The following is a 14,312-nucleotide window of genomic DNA, read 5'->3' as shown; positions in this document are numbered from 1 at the left end:
GGTGGGCTGCCGTCTATGGGGTCGCACAGAGTTGGACATGACCGAAGCGACTTAGCAGCAGCAGCAGCAGCAGCAGCTTCTCTTAAAAATTAAACGGAGGCAGAAGGACTGGGTGCTAGCAGCGCCCGGAACTGCTTGCTGGGGCTACCTACTCCTTCTGAAGGAATAGCTCTGCAGGCAGTAATTGCACAGCTTAATTCTTCTAGACTAAACCACTTCAGATTTATGCCAGTGAAAAGCAAACGTTGTTTGTAAGTCATTTAATTGTGTTACTGTCTCTCAACTTTATCAGACGCTGCTGAGGCAGAGAGGTCTATGTGCAGTCCTGTGGGATGCTTCACAGAGCTCCCAGGCTCGTTTGAAATGCCCACAGCTCAGAGCTCCAACACTGCTTTTCCAGACAAGACTAATAACAAACTACTAATTTAACAGGTTCAAATGGTATTTGTCTCAATCCGGGATCCACATTGAAGGCTGCATCTCCCACAAATTCACCACCTTGATCGCAGAGCCATTAACTAGTCAACACTGAGCCGCAAACCTGGTTTATTATGTTCTTTGGTTAAATATTGTTTCTACACCCTTTCAGAGCATTATAAGAACAAAGATAATAATATTATATAGAAAGACTGAAAACACATCTTTTGCTTTTTTCAGTGAAAAGGCTGAATTTACATTGTTTGTGCACTATTATAAATTCTTATAATTAGGCCAGACTTATAAAAAGGTAGGGTTTTTGTTGTTGTTTGTTTGTTTTGAAAAATAGATTCTCCTGGGCTAGCCAACATCACTCTCCTGGGATCCAGACCCACGAGTCTCTGGATGAAGGCCTCTCGGCACTTGGGCAGAAGTCCAGTCAGCTCATCATGTCCAGCGGCTCGGTGCTGCCGTCACTACGCAGGGCCTCGGCCATGTCTCTTCTGAAGACGGAGAGGTTCTGGGTGAACCTGTGGGAAGAGGAAGAAGGGCTTGAGTGCAGTGGCAAAGCTGAAGCTGTGTGAGCCCCTGGTGGCGGGGTTCAGGACCCAGGAGGGGCCCTGGCTGAGCTCCCTCCTCCCATGCCACGGCCACTATAGCTCCTCCCCTTCCCCTTCCAGAGAACGAGGGCTATCAGCAAAGACACTAATCATTCTGAGGGGTGTGTTCTGCGGTTATACCATTTAAGAATTGTTTTTAAAAGTTGAATTACACATAGGTAGTAACGAATATAAAGAAAAGAACCAAAGCTTATGTTGTGTTTACATATAAATTCATTTAATCATCATAAGACTTCCCCAGAGCAAGTGATTAGGATCGTCATTTGTGGGTGAGAAAACCAAACTCAGTGCTGCCAAAAGAGGGGGCACTGGGTAAGACCGCCTGGGCTCAGATCCTGACTCTATTACTTCTTAACTGGGTGGTCTCAGACGAACACTTAACCTCGGTCTTGGTACCCCATGTGACAGCTACCTTATGGGACTGTGAGAAGTAAGAATTGACTGAGTTAAGAGAGACAGTGCCTAAGCACTCAGCATCCTGCCTGGCATGTGGAGAACACCGTCCTTGCTGGCTAGTACTCTCACTAAACAAGGGACTCACAGAGCCGCTCAGGAGGTGGTACTCAAACTCCCAAGCCTCGGGCGAAACAACTTCCCCCTTGGGGCATCTAGCAAGGCACCTCCCCTTCCTTCACTAAGTCTCTTCTCCTCCTAACCTGGAGGCTGCCCCTATTTGCCTGACAGAGGATCTTGGCGCAGAACAAGCAGTGAAGGGAACATGTCCACAGAGTCCATCTGACTTGGCCTTGTATTATCAAAGCCCAGGTTCTGGCCTGTGGCTATGGGGCAATTAATAATTTGCATTTCAATTGCATACCATTTGAATGCTACCACATTTTATAAAAGGATGGGGCAAGAATTTTTTTTTCCCCTGAAAACATTTTTCTCTCTCCATCATTCATTATGTCTGTCTCTGCCACTAGAAGCTCCATGAGGGCAAAAAAACCTGGAACTGTTAGTTCCCCACTGGTATCCCCAGTGCCTGGCACATAGCAGATTCGCAACAAACTTTTGTGAACAAATGAATGAATGAATGAATTCAAGCACAGGTGACATCTGTGTTCCTCATCAAGACCTCACGGGCAGCCTACCTGTCTCTGTTCTTGCCAAACCAACCGCATAACTAAAGGTCAGACAGAGGAAGGAACTACTTACTCACTCACTGTTTATTCTATGTCCTAGGCACCACGTTGACTATATTCTGTCATTTAAATGTCACAACCAATTATCACCATCTTTCTTTTACTGGTGAGAAAACTGAGGATCAGAGAAGTCGACTGCCTTACTCACTGCCACACAGCTTATAAAGGAATAAAATTTAAATTGGAATCTGTCTGACCTCAAAGTCCATGTTTGTTCAAATGTCAGGAAGCCTTTCTTTGTCCTTCATAGCAGTTATAACTCTTTCTTTCTTTTAACCTTTCAATAAGTTATTTTTTCTGTGGGATTATAAAATGCTTAAGGGCAAAAGTTGCACTTTATTCCCCAGTGGCTCAGTGGTGAAGAATCTGCCTGCAATGCAGGAGACACAGGAGATGTGGTTCAATCCCTTGGTCGGGAGGATTCCCTGGAGGAGGGCATGGCAACCCACTCCAGTATTCTTGCCTGGAGAATCCCATGGACAGAGGAGCCTGGCGGGCTATCGTCCATGGGGTGGCAAAGAGTTGGACACGACTGAAACAACTTAGCACGGACGCGTGCATGCACCCTTTACAGTGCCTAGCATGCTGCTTGGAAGAAAGCAAATACCCATACTGGATGGAACTAAACTGAGCCGAGGATTACAAGGTGTAATAGAAAAGCCACATCAGTGCGTGAGCTGTGTTCAGTGCAATCCTGGAACATCCATCTCCCTGAGACGCTGACTACTGGGCGTCGCTCACCTGTCTCTGTTCTTGACAGACAGGTTCTGCTCCACTCCTTCCATCAGGTTCCTGAAGCACTGGGCAAGGACCTCCTGCTTGGGGAGAGGCTGGCTGTTTATCAGACCTGCCCTCAGTTCACCGAAATACTGTTGGGAGACAGAACAAGTGTCAGAGGTCTGGCTCCAAACTGGGCCTGAAGAAAGCTGTGGGGGCGGGGCCAGACCAGCTCTGAAGGGCTCAGGGCTCCTAACTCTCAAACGGGCTTTGGTCTGGGTCCACTGTGAACATTAAGCCTCGAGAGAAAACCAGAGCAATAGAGATGCTCCTGACTATAAACTGTATTATCCCCTCTCATAAAATCTCTTGCTATAATTGTTTTATTGCCACAGAACAATTTAGGCTGATGGAGTCCTCGCCTCCTGGGTGGGGGATCAAGCACATAAAGGCCTTCCTCTTCTCAACACTCAGAAAGGCTGAAAGAGGAACGGCCTCTTAGGGTGAGGAAAGAACTTAGCCAGGGAGCACCTGGGTAGCTGAGGCCAGGCCCCAGGTCCTGCCTCCTGCTTCTCCGCCCCCCAAGGCTTCAGTGAGCTGCCTCTCAAACCGCCTCAGGCTCTGTGCACCCAAGCTTCTGTACTCCTGGGTCAGGGCGGGTCTGTTCGGCTGAGGAAGGGCACCTCAGGTGCTCACTTAGTTCTGGGAGAGCTGTCTGCCACCAAGAAAAACCCGTCACGCCTGGCCACAAAGAACCGCACAGCCCTTTTCTCTCCGCTGACGACTGTGGGCTTTTACACACACACTCTCACACTAACAGCAGCCCCTAATCATCGGAAACAGCCTAATTTCAGCACAAAGACGACATTTTGCTAGTCATGTGTTTATCCTTCCAGGCCCAAACAGCATGATATTTAATTTTCATCATACATTAAAACAGCTCACATCAAAAACACACATAATTAATATGTAGTCAGACTAATACTTAAATACTATATATCAGAAGCATTATACTTAAACCACAATGTCTTCCTGAACAAGATTGGGAATGCACAAAACTACTTATTTTTCCCTTTTATAATGATGCAGTGACTCACACCAAATAGAAAATTATTAGTTTTTCATCCCAAACCATGAAATATTGCCTCCATCAGTAAAGTATAATATTGTGATGTCATAAGCTTTTTCTAAACACTGAATTTGCCCTTATTCCCTCTCAATCATTTTAAAAGAACTGCTCTCTTTTATAGAGCTTGGATTTAAATCACAATAACACCGAGGGAAGATGAATGACAGTGCTATTGAATGTGGCTAAAATTGGATACTTCAGCACAGGTGAATGATGAGACAGCTCTTCTCTTTTTGATATATTTTCTTCTTCTATTAGTTTCCTTCCAAGGCTGGGATTTCAGTTTGAATTTTAATGTATGCGGCTGTCTCTAATCTCACTGTCTTTTCCCCAGTACTCTCTGATTGTATAGACAATTCATTCTCCCGAGCAGTAATGCACTGTTCCTACTGACTGCTGGGGAGCCAGGGGTGGGTTCAAGGGGAAGCTGGAGAACCTGGGAGGCAGCCCAGAGTGGTGCGTGCACTCAAGGGCTAGAGACGCACGTCCTGGATAGAGGGTGCTGCCTCTGTATTCGGGGGACTGCTACCATTGAGGGCAGTGGTCAATGGGCATCAGGAAGGAGGCCCAGGAAAGGGCAAAAGAGATTGTTGCCCAGCATCTCCTGGAGCAGGGAAGGGAGTGAGGGTGAGCTGGAAGCACTGCTGAGCTAACCACCTGCCCAGTGTGGGGGCTCTGGGTTCCAGAAAAGCTAGCCTGAGGTGTCCACTTAGCTGAAGGAGATCTGAGGGCCCTGGGGAAGGGCCTTCTGGGGGAATACGGCCTTGTCCTGGGTGCTCAAGGTGCCCGCTCACGCTCAGCTGGCCCCCGTCTCTCTCACAGCCTGGCCTGGTGTCTGGCTGCACCCTCCTCCTGCGGTTGCCTCCTGGGGACCTCCCGGCAGCCACACTCACCTTCTCATTGAGCAGGATGAGCCCCAGGAGAGGCCTGGACACTGACCACTGGTTCCGACAGTCTTCAAAGACAATGGTGTTCATGAGGACGGACATCATCTATAAGAGAGTCACATGATGACACTGGCGCCCTGGCTTGAGATCGCCCCAACCCCAGGCCTTCTGTGTGCTCACCTGCTGCCCACCACATCCGGCCACCAGCCATGAGGGCACTTGCTGGACAAACAGCTTTGACTCTGGAAGCCTATACTGCTGCCTATGGGAACTCTTGGCAAAGACTCTCAGCTCCCTGAGGAAGAGTTGCCCCTACTGAAACATGTGGTGAGAACCTTCTGGGTGGGAGAAGTCAGAGGCCACAGGCCCAAGGGGATCAGTTCCTGCCTCTCAACCCAGACGTGCTTTCCTCTCTACTGGGTCACCAAGCAAGAAGCTCAGCTCACTGTTGAGGCTCCCATTTCACCAAAGACACGGTCAAATTATAGAGGGGCCACATCTCTCCATGACCCCTTCACGCAGATGGAGAAAGGGAACCCAGCCCATGTCACCCTGGGAGTCACGGTTCCTGCTGGCTCAGGCTGTTAAAAATCTTTTCATTCGTTCCTCATACACTAAACTTACTCATTTACTCACTTCACTCCTACATCGCTTATTTTTTTAAAATCTTTATTGAATTTGTTACAATATTATTTGTTTGCTGTTTTGGTTTTAGGCCACAAGGCACGAGGGATTTAGCTCCCTGACCAGGGATTGAACCTACACCCTCTATATTGGAAGGCGAAGTCTTAACCACTGAACCACCAAGAAAGTCCTACTCCTGTATGTCATACTCATCCATTTTCTTAAATTCCAAGTCTGCAAGATGCCTGGGAGGAGGTAAGAGAACACAGACATCTACCACAACCTCTGTTCTTGAGGAGCTAAAAGCTTCCTGGGACAGACTACTCCTTAGAGGTAACAGGAACCAGGGCTGGGCAAAGATGCTGTGGGTCAGCGGCGGGAAGATGGACACTTCTGGGTCCTTGAGAATCAGGGAAGACTCCATAGAGAAGGCCACGGTTATGGAGTTCATCATAAATGTGTTCTAAGCAGAGACAGCAGCAAAAAGGGAGACTGGGCAAGAACACAGAGGGTTTTGCAGTGGTAAGGAATGCAGTGTGGTAGAGAGAAGAGAGGTGGGCCAGAAGCAAGACCTCAGTACAGGCTGGGAGACCTCGATGGAGAATCTGGCCATTTGCACCTAAAGAGAGACATGCTCAGATCTGTACTTAGGAAAGCTCCCTCTGGGACACATGGACTGTGCAGGTGAAAGAACAGGAGGGAGGCCAGAGATGAGGCTGCTGCAGCAGTCCTGGCAGAGAGCGATGAAGCAAGCTCTGGTCGCCCATGTGAAGCGGATGCTACAGGTCCTGCTTCTTGGACACTAGACCCCTCATCTCCAGTCCTTCCTGTTTCACTGCTTCAGAGCTCCTTTCCCTGAAGGAAGGCAGGGGAGACAGCAATTATGTGGCAGAGTCTACTACACACAACACCCCTGACTAGGCTTTGGTGACATCTGGCTTTGTCCTCTGGCCTTTTTGCAACCCAGTTTACCCTGTGATCTTGGGCAAGGCACGGAACCTCTCTCTCTCTGTGTCTTAGTTTCATTACCCATAAAGAGGGAAATGATAATCCAGTACAAGGAAGCTCAGGGAATCAAATGAGATGGTAGATATAAAAAGTGCTGCAAAGAGTGAAAAGTGTTATAAACATTTAAGGTGTGTGTGAGTGTGTGCTCAGTCATGTCTGACTCTTTGTGACTCCATGGACTGTAGCCTGCCAGGCTCCTCTGTCTATAGGGATTCTCCAGGCAAGAATACTGGAGTGGGTTGCCATGCCCTCCTCCAGGGAATCTTCTCAACCCAGGAATCGAACCCAGGAGTCTCCTGCAATACAGGAGGATTCTTTACCGCCTGAGCCACCAGGGAAGCCCATTTAAGGTATATATGTACAAACAACACTGATGGGCTCTAAGCAGCTGCTGTCCCACACGTCATCGTCATCATCCTGACAGGCCGACTGTGAATGAAAGCTGCCATTGCACATTTATGGTGTGTCCAGTGTCCTGAGGAGAGGCTGGGTCTTATGCTGGCATGTTGGACATCATTTGCAGATCACGTGTTTCTGTATACAATCTAACAAGCCACCCAAAGTCATAGAGCCACAAATTAAATTGACAAGCAAAACTAACAGATCTGCGGAGACAGCCTAAAATATTACGGGCTTCACAATCTGAAGGCGGAATGGGTATGTTAATGGAAAAGATGGAAGTTAGAGGCACCAAAGTCCTCCGGTAACTGACAAAGCATGCTGAAGTGATGTGCCAATTACTTTATACGGTTCTCCCGTGGATTCATTTGTCTGAATGCATGTATTTATGTCTGTAATAAGTAAGGGGATGTTTGAATAAAATACTTTTCTAAAAATAAAGTTGGCTAAAACAGATGACTTTTTTTTCTTTTTTACTCTTCTGGAAAAATGGAAATTAGTGAGCAAATCCACTCAAAGGGTATTGACATGGCAACTCATTTCCACAGTTCTTTTTTCTAATAATCTGAGAGGATATGGGGAAACAATTCAATCAGTGTAGCAAATCCCTTTGGAGAAAGGTCCCCCACCCCCATATGGAAGAGTCCTGGGTGAAATGCTTAAGTACCTGCTCCAGGTACTGTGGAATCTCTCATGGTTATGGATGGAACAAGTCAAGACTGAAAGGACAGAGCTCTTGCCTGCTCTGCCGCAGCCCACCCCAGCCTGCGCTGAGTCCAAAGCACCATCAGCGCTGAGTATGTGGAGGCCGCAGGAGCGGGCCTCACTCTGCCAGCCTCTGCTCACCACCTACAGGCATGGCTGGAATGGCCATCTCAAACTGGCCCATCCCAGGCTACATTCTCCAGAGCCTGTGTCCAAAGAGCATACACATTGTCCACTGTATTATCCTAAGCAGCTAGTCTGCCCAACCAGGGAATGGACCACTTGGGAAAAGCAGACAACTCACTGTCTCAGGTGCTGCCCTTCCCAAGAGGCTTGGGCTAAGTTTGTAGAAAATTTCTATCAGTGAAGCAAAACCAACATTGGTTTGGTAGGGACAGACAGGAGCCAGTCAGAACTAAGGCCAAATCTGGCCTGCCACGTATGTAACCTGGGATGCTGGTCAAGTTGTTTGTCTTTTCTGAGGCTTTATTTCTTTACATATAAAACGAGAGATTATGACAACTGCTTTGCAGGGCCACGGTGAAGACTGACTTCCTTCACAGGTTCTCAGTCATCGCTGGTGCTCCTTCGCTCCCACCATGGTTGCCCCGCCCGGCCTGACCCAGTGGAATCTCATGGCTCCAGGAAGCACCCAATTTCATGTCTTGATTATGGACAGATAACCCAGATTATATTCTCCTCACAATTATCTGACCTCACTGGGAGTTGCAATAAAAGTAAAAACAATATCCTCTACCTCCTGCAGCCAAAAAAAAGCTAAAATAGAAAACAGTACAAAAATCAGTTCTGTTTGGTCTGGCACATGTATTAGTATGGATTTTGAGTGATAGTGCTTCTGAAAACTTGTAACCTTCTAAATAAAACATGAAGCTACTCGACGAATATCTGACCTGGAAAAATAAAACAAAGCAGTGCTGTGTTACCTGGACCTCTGTTCACCCCTCAGCTCTCCTACGTTTCTGCCCTAAAACAGGAAGTAAAGCACAAGCGCAAGGCACAGTGGACTTGCCTGTTCACACGCGCGGGCCCACTCTCCCCCTCCAGCAGGCTCTCACTGCAGACGCTGACGAGGTGTCAGCACAGATGTGGCTTGTGCTGGACGTACTCTAAGGACATTGGAGGTTCAATGGGTCTAGAAGCTAGGAGGAGAAGGATGGCTGAGAGCTGTGGCTCGAGTGGGTACTGGGTGATGACTGCAAGGGGGTGTTAGGGAGATTGGTCTGCGACCTCCTACCATTCTGGGACCATGGGGGACATTTCTCTGTACCCCTCCTGCTTTGTGTGGCATCTGGCACCTACCAGAAGCTCAGGAAAATAGCTACTGGGTGACAGAATGAATGCACAGATGAATAAATGAAAGAATGGGAAAGGATGAGTGAAATATCAACTAAAATATAAAGAGCTAAAGAGCTGAAAGGGAACTGTACAGAAAACAGAGAAGTTCTGGCCTCAGCCCATGGCTAAAACTGAAATTGGTGTATATCTAAATCAATACACTGTTCGTCTCCAAGGCTCTTCTTTTGTGTGCAGAGCCTGAGAGTGCTTCTAAGTCACTGTTGCTTCTCTAGCCAGCGGCTGCCTGGACGAGATCTCTAGGGCCTTTTAGGTCACCGAGGCTAAAGGCTGAGGCACCATCTTTCTTACTGACAGCCATTTCCACCTAAGAGTAAGCTGTGCCTGATGAGGTTTCTCTCTGCCCGACAGGAACAGATATGTTTGCAGAAAGCCCCTGGGTGCTCAGCACTCTGTGAGGCACAGGTACACACTGTCTGCAACCCCCAGCTAACCCTGAGGGAGACATTATCCCCGTTTCATAGTCTAAGGAGCTGAAGTCCTGAGCAAGTCAGGGACTTGCTCCAGGCATCACAGCTATCAGCTGCCATGATGTGACGTGGAACCAGGGCCCGTGCACAGGTCTGCCCAAGTCCAGAGGCTGCTGCCTGCCACTCTGAGGCTGCCCGTGGGCAGGGCCAGGCCTGTATGAGTGGCCATGGCTCCTTCGCCCACCCTCAGAGGGCCTCCCAGACGTGCTGCCCACGTGTGTGTCCTGTTTGGCCACTCGACCACTTGCTCAGGAGTCAGACAGCTACTGAAGCCCCTGTGATTAGAATCCAGGGAAGGGGTTCCTGGTGAGTCGGCAGGAGACCTTCTTGCCTCCCACCTAGCGTTTTTATAAGTCTGGATACCATAACTTCAGCCTCTCAAGATGAACAGCAGTAGACATAATTAATAGATTGTCTCTGGAAAATGGTCCATTGAACCATTGGTTTCACTCCTACCCAGGTATATAGCAATTTAAATAAACATAGGAGAAAGGATTAGGAAATTAAACTAATTTTCTTCAATTTAAAATACTCTCTATAGAGTGAACATTTTTCATTGTTAATATTCTTTGGGTATATTGATAAAACTAAAAAATATTCCACAAAATCTAAGAAACTCCTCTCAAACTCCTCTCTCTTACTCCCCATCCAATTCAGAAAGAGCACTGAACGTGCAGTGATGATAGGAACTCTGACCGACAGGGATCAAATCCTTCTGTATTCAGGGAGCCTCAGCTTTCCCCCTCTCTCTTGGTTCAGGGCTGCATGACATTTTACTTACACTGCAACTTTGCTGCCTGTTGATCAGGGAAATGGGAATGGGACAAGAGTAATTTATTTGTCTTTTCCAAAAGGTGGTGGAAGGAGGGCCTGAGAAGGCAGCTTTGGTTTAGACAAAAGAAAGTGAAAGTGTTGTGTCTGACTCTTTGCGACCCCATGGACTGTAGCCCTCCGGGCTCTCTGTCCATGGGGATTTCCCAGGCAAGAATGCTCAAGTGGGTTGCCCTTCCCTTCCCCAAGGGATCTTCCCTACCCAGGGATGGAACCCGAGTCTCCCGCATTGCAGGCAGATTCTTTACCATCTGAGCCACCAGGGAAGCCCTTAAGACAAAAGGACAGACCAAAGGAAAGAGAGAGCAAGACGAAGCATCTCTGTACTGAGACTAGGCAGGGCCAGAGAGAGGAGGACAAGGCCAGGCTGATCAGGGCTGTGCCCAGGAGGGTGTGTCTGTAGAACAGGGTGCCTTAATCTGCTGGGTGGGGGGCAATAATAAGCAGGGGGGTAGGATATGAAATTACGTGTACTGCAGGCCAAGCTAGGTTGCCTTTGATTTTGAGGTAATGAGTTGCTGACATTTTGAGGAACACCTGATAAATGCAGCGAACACTTGAGGGAAGCTCCTGACTCTCGGGAATCCTCCGGCACCTGTAACTTCGGGAAGGCCAGGTGGGAGAGGAGGAGGACGGCTGGCCGCAGCAACAGCAATAACCACAGAACAAAAACGACAGTGCAGCAGAACCGGAAAAAGCAGAGAAGCCCTTGGCCTCTCTCCCACAGCCCCATGCCCTGGCTGAAGACCCAGGGTCTGGAAGAATCTGAATGTTCTGAAGGGGGAAACGCTTCCAGTTTTTCAGGGCTTGTGGAAGTAAGGGAGTTGCTGTCATTACCAAGTGCTGTTATTGAGGCCATGTGCGCAGCAAATATTGAAATGTGATCCTCCTCAAATTAGATACTAGTCATCTTTAGGGAAAAGGAATCAATTGTTTCTTCATTTGCTGTCTACCAATGTGACATTAGTGGAATGTTATGAGAAATGAAAGTAATGGACAAACAAGCAAATGTTCTTCTGCCTGGATTAACGAAGCCCAACCACCCAAAGATTTACATTAAATCTTTTAGTATGTGTACACATTAAGCACGTTCCTAAGTTCTCTTAGGGTCTTTGCAGCCTCATAATAGAAACAACTGTTGAGCACTTTAAATGAAAAAAAAAAAAAAAAAAGCAAATGAAATGTATGAGCTAAGTCTCTTTTTCAAAGCAACAAGATTGCAATCAATTACATAGGTGACCCATTCTCCTCTGAAAAATCATTTGGGAGTTCTGCCTCTTGGCCTTTGTACAATGCTAGCTTGCCTTTTTTTTTTTTTTTTTTTAACTACAGGACTGGTTAGCTCAGCTGGCTTTGGTCACATTAGCATTGCATGGTTCTGAATCCAAATGCAGAGCACCTCCTCCTCCACCCCCTCCTTACAGAAAGTTCAGGGATGTATTTTCTCCAAGTGATAAATTGCCTAGAATATTAAAAAACCCCTTCCGTCCACAGTAAAATCTAAGGACATACACAACCTAGTTTTGCTGTTGTTTCCATTTTCCCCATTACCAACATCACCCTTGGTTCTCAAAACATTCGTTTTAATCATAGTTTATTGGGGAAAGAATTATCTGCCAGTCTCCTAGCTTATAAGAAAGAAGATAAAGTTGGAATCAAACTTCAGGATGAATTAATTGAGAGTACTGCCTGCGATGTGTCTATTCTGAATGTTACAGTGCACATCACAATGAAAAGAGTTTTATTTTCCATGGTTGAAATAAATTACAATAAATAATTCAGTTCAATGGCAGAGATGTACTGGAGAGCAAGAGCAACAAAATTGACTACACTACACTGTGAGTCTCATTCTTGAATCTTCATTATCCATTTGAAACTTTTTACTGGTAGTAAATCATATTTCAAGTAGCTGCAGATCTCATAAAGCAGCTTGCTGCATTAAAATAAAACCAGAAAACCTGGGGCACTGGGAGGCTGCAGGGTTTGCCACTCAGCACTATTTGGGAAACTCTTTCTCACTCTTCTCTTGCCAACATCAAACAGAAAATTTTTTGATTTGATGTAAAAATTAAGCATCATTTGTCAAAAACATCCTCTAGGTAGGAATGCTTGGAGGATCTGTATGGAGAGGAATAGCTTTCAAATCCAGAGCCATTTTCCTCTAGTTTTTTCCAAGTGCCACTGTCATTTCCAGTTCATGGTATACTGTTTGAATGACTGCCTTACAATCATAGAACCTCAAACGTCCTACACAAGCCTCTGGGGGTCTCCAAATGAGCAAACGTGTAAGCTCAAGAGAGACTAACAAAGGCGTACGTGCTATGTTTCCTGTCTAAAAAGATGAGCCTGTCTTCACAGGAGAGCTAATTATTTAACTGGACTCTTAAAAGATACATATAGCATCATTGGGAAAGAAGGATACCTCAGGAAGAGAAAATAAAACGAGCAAAGGCAGAGGAGACAGGGCTTGGTGTATCTGAGGAATAATCAGGCTCTGTGTAGCAGGCTTTTCAGAGAGACCTTCTTTCGAGTGGAAAGGAACACAACTGGGGGTAGGAGAAGACTGGGCTGAGTCCAGGCTGCGAAAGGCCTTCGGTGTCATGCTGCATGAAGAAGCCAGTTTGGGCCAGTATGAACAGGGTAGTCTTCAAAGGACTTCTGAATAATGCTTAGGTCTGTGATTTAGAACAAAACTGATGGGAAACTGCGGGACAGCAATGCTGGGGAGCTGCTGGAGGCAGGGCAACGTGTTTAGACACTACTGCGCAAGCCCAGAGGAGAAAGGAGGAGGGCCTCGGAGATGGAGAGAAGCGGTCAGAATCCTCGACTGCTTATCCCATTTTCTGCCCAGCTAAAGAAATCTTTCCAAGAAATACAACCTGATACTGAAGCCACAGGTTGATTCAGAGCTTTGAGAACATGGCCTCGGATTCCAGACTGCCTGTGAGAGAAGGGGCTGGACACTGGAGTGCCCCGGCAGGGCTGTGTGTGGTGCAGGGTGGCAGACCCATGGTCCCACAGGGAGCTCGTGGGGTTAGGAGCAGTGACACGAACTCCACCCAGCGCCCACACCACACGGCAGAGATGACAACAAGCACGTTTATATTTAATATTCAGTGGTAAAATACTCTAACTGAGGCCATGCAAAATCAAAAAAAAGGGAGCGGGAAACAGCATGCTGCTTTATTGAACAGTCATCACAACATTTCCCAATGAATATCATATTTCACAACAGAACAGCATAAGGCATAATGACATGAGGGCATCTCAAGCCGTCCTCCAAGCAGAGTGCAGGGAATATTGTGCTTCATAATGAACACACTGTCCTTACAGGACAGTGCACAGTGTGAACAGTGTTCACAGTTGCATTGCCTTTCATCTGCCACTATATCCTCCCTGACTTCCTGAAGGGATCTGGTTACATGGACCTAAGAATCTCTATAACCAACAGTGGAGGGTTATTTTACCAACATGTTCAAATGATTTTGTGTGAGGAGAAAACAGTCTTTTTTGGGAAAATTCACTTGGCCCACAGAAGCATTTTCCATTAGAGTTTAATGTTTAAACCATCGAGGATGGCATGCTGTCTTTCAGATTTGAAGTTTTTATTTATAGATGTTGAACTGGCATAGAGACTGCTGGCCAAGCGTTTGGAGAGATGATTTAGAGATGTTACTGAAATTTGGAAGCTCTTTTATCCTAATAATTACACAGGGAGGCTAAAGGACGACAGTGACTGACAGTGCTGGGAAGAGAACCTCGTTCCTTGATGCAGTCAGACTTCACTGCCACCGGCTTCATGCCAGGCTCTGTCAGACCCTGAGGACGCACAGGTGAACGAGGCACAGTCCTAGCCTCCAAAGGGCCCAGGGAGGCGAGGCAACATGCTGTTTGTGACAGCGCAGTATAGCAAGTGCCACAGACAGACGCCTGCACAGGAGGCTCTCAGAGGCCAGAAGAGGGGGCGAACCCTGCCGAGGCAGGGAAGG

General features: G+C 47.1%; 1 protein-coding gene across 6 annotated transcripts in view; it reads right to left on the bottom strand.

Moving 5' to 3' along the window:
• Positions 1-374: 374 nt before the first annotated feature.
• Positions 375-14,312, bottom strand: part of RANBP17 (RAN binding protein 17) — a 369,878-nt gene continuing 355,940 nt past the window's right edge. For 4 of the 6 annotated variants that reach the window (XM_070357402.1, XM_070357403.1, XM_070357406.1 and 1 more), the window contains 3 exons: positions 4,919-5,017; positions 2,921-3,048; positions 377-947 (listed from right to left, as the gene is read on the bottom strand). In XM_070357402.1, the coding sequence (XP_070213503.1) occupies positions 857-947; positions 2,921-3,048; positions 4,919-5,017 (318 nt within the window). In that variant the 3' untranslated portion in view covers positions 377-856. Of the gene's footprint in view, positions 948-2,920; positions 3,049-4,918; positions 5,018-14,312 lie in introns of all 6 variants that reach the window. The other 2 variants (XM_070357404.1, XM_070357405.1) reach the window with 2 other exon arrangements.

This window comes from Bos mutus, chromosome 20, assembly GCF_027580195.1.
Source record: "Bos mutus isolate GX-2022 chromosome 20, NWIPB_WYAK_1.1, whole genome shotgun sequence".
Taxonomy (NCBI): domain Eukaryota; kingdom Metazoa; phylum Chordata; class Mammalia; order Artiodactyla; family Bovidae; genus Bos; species Bos mutus.
The sequence above is the reverse complement of the archived record's forward strand: the minus strand, read 5'-3'. Positions and strand labels throughout refer to the sequence as shown.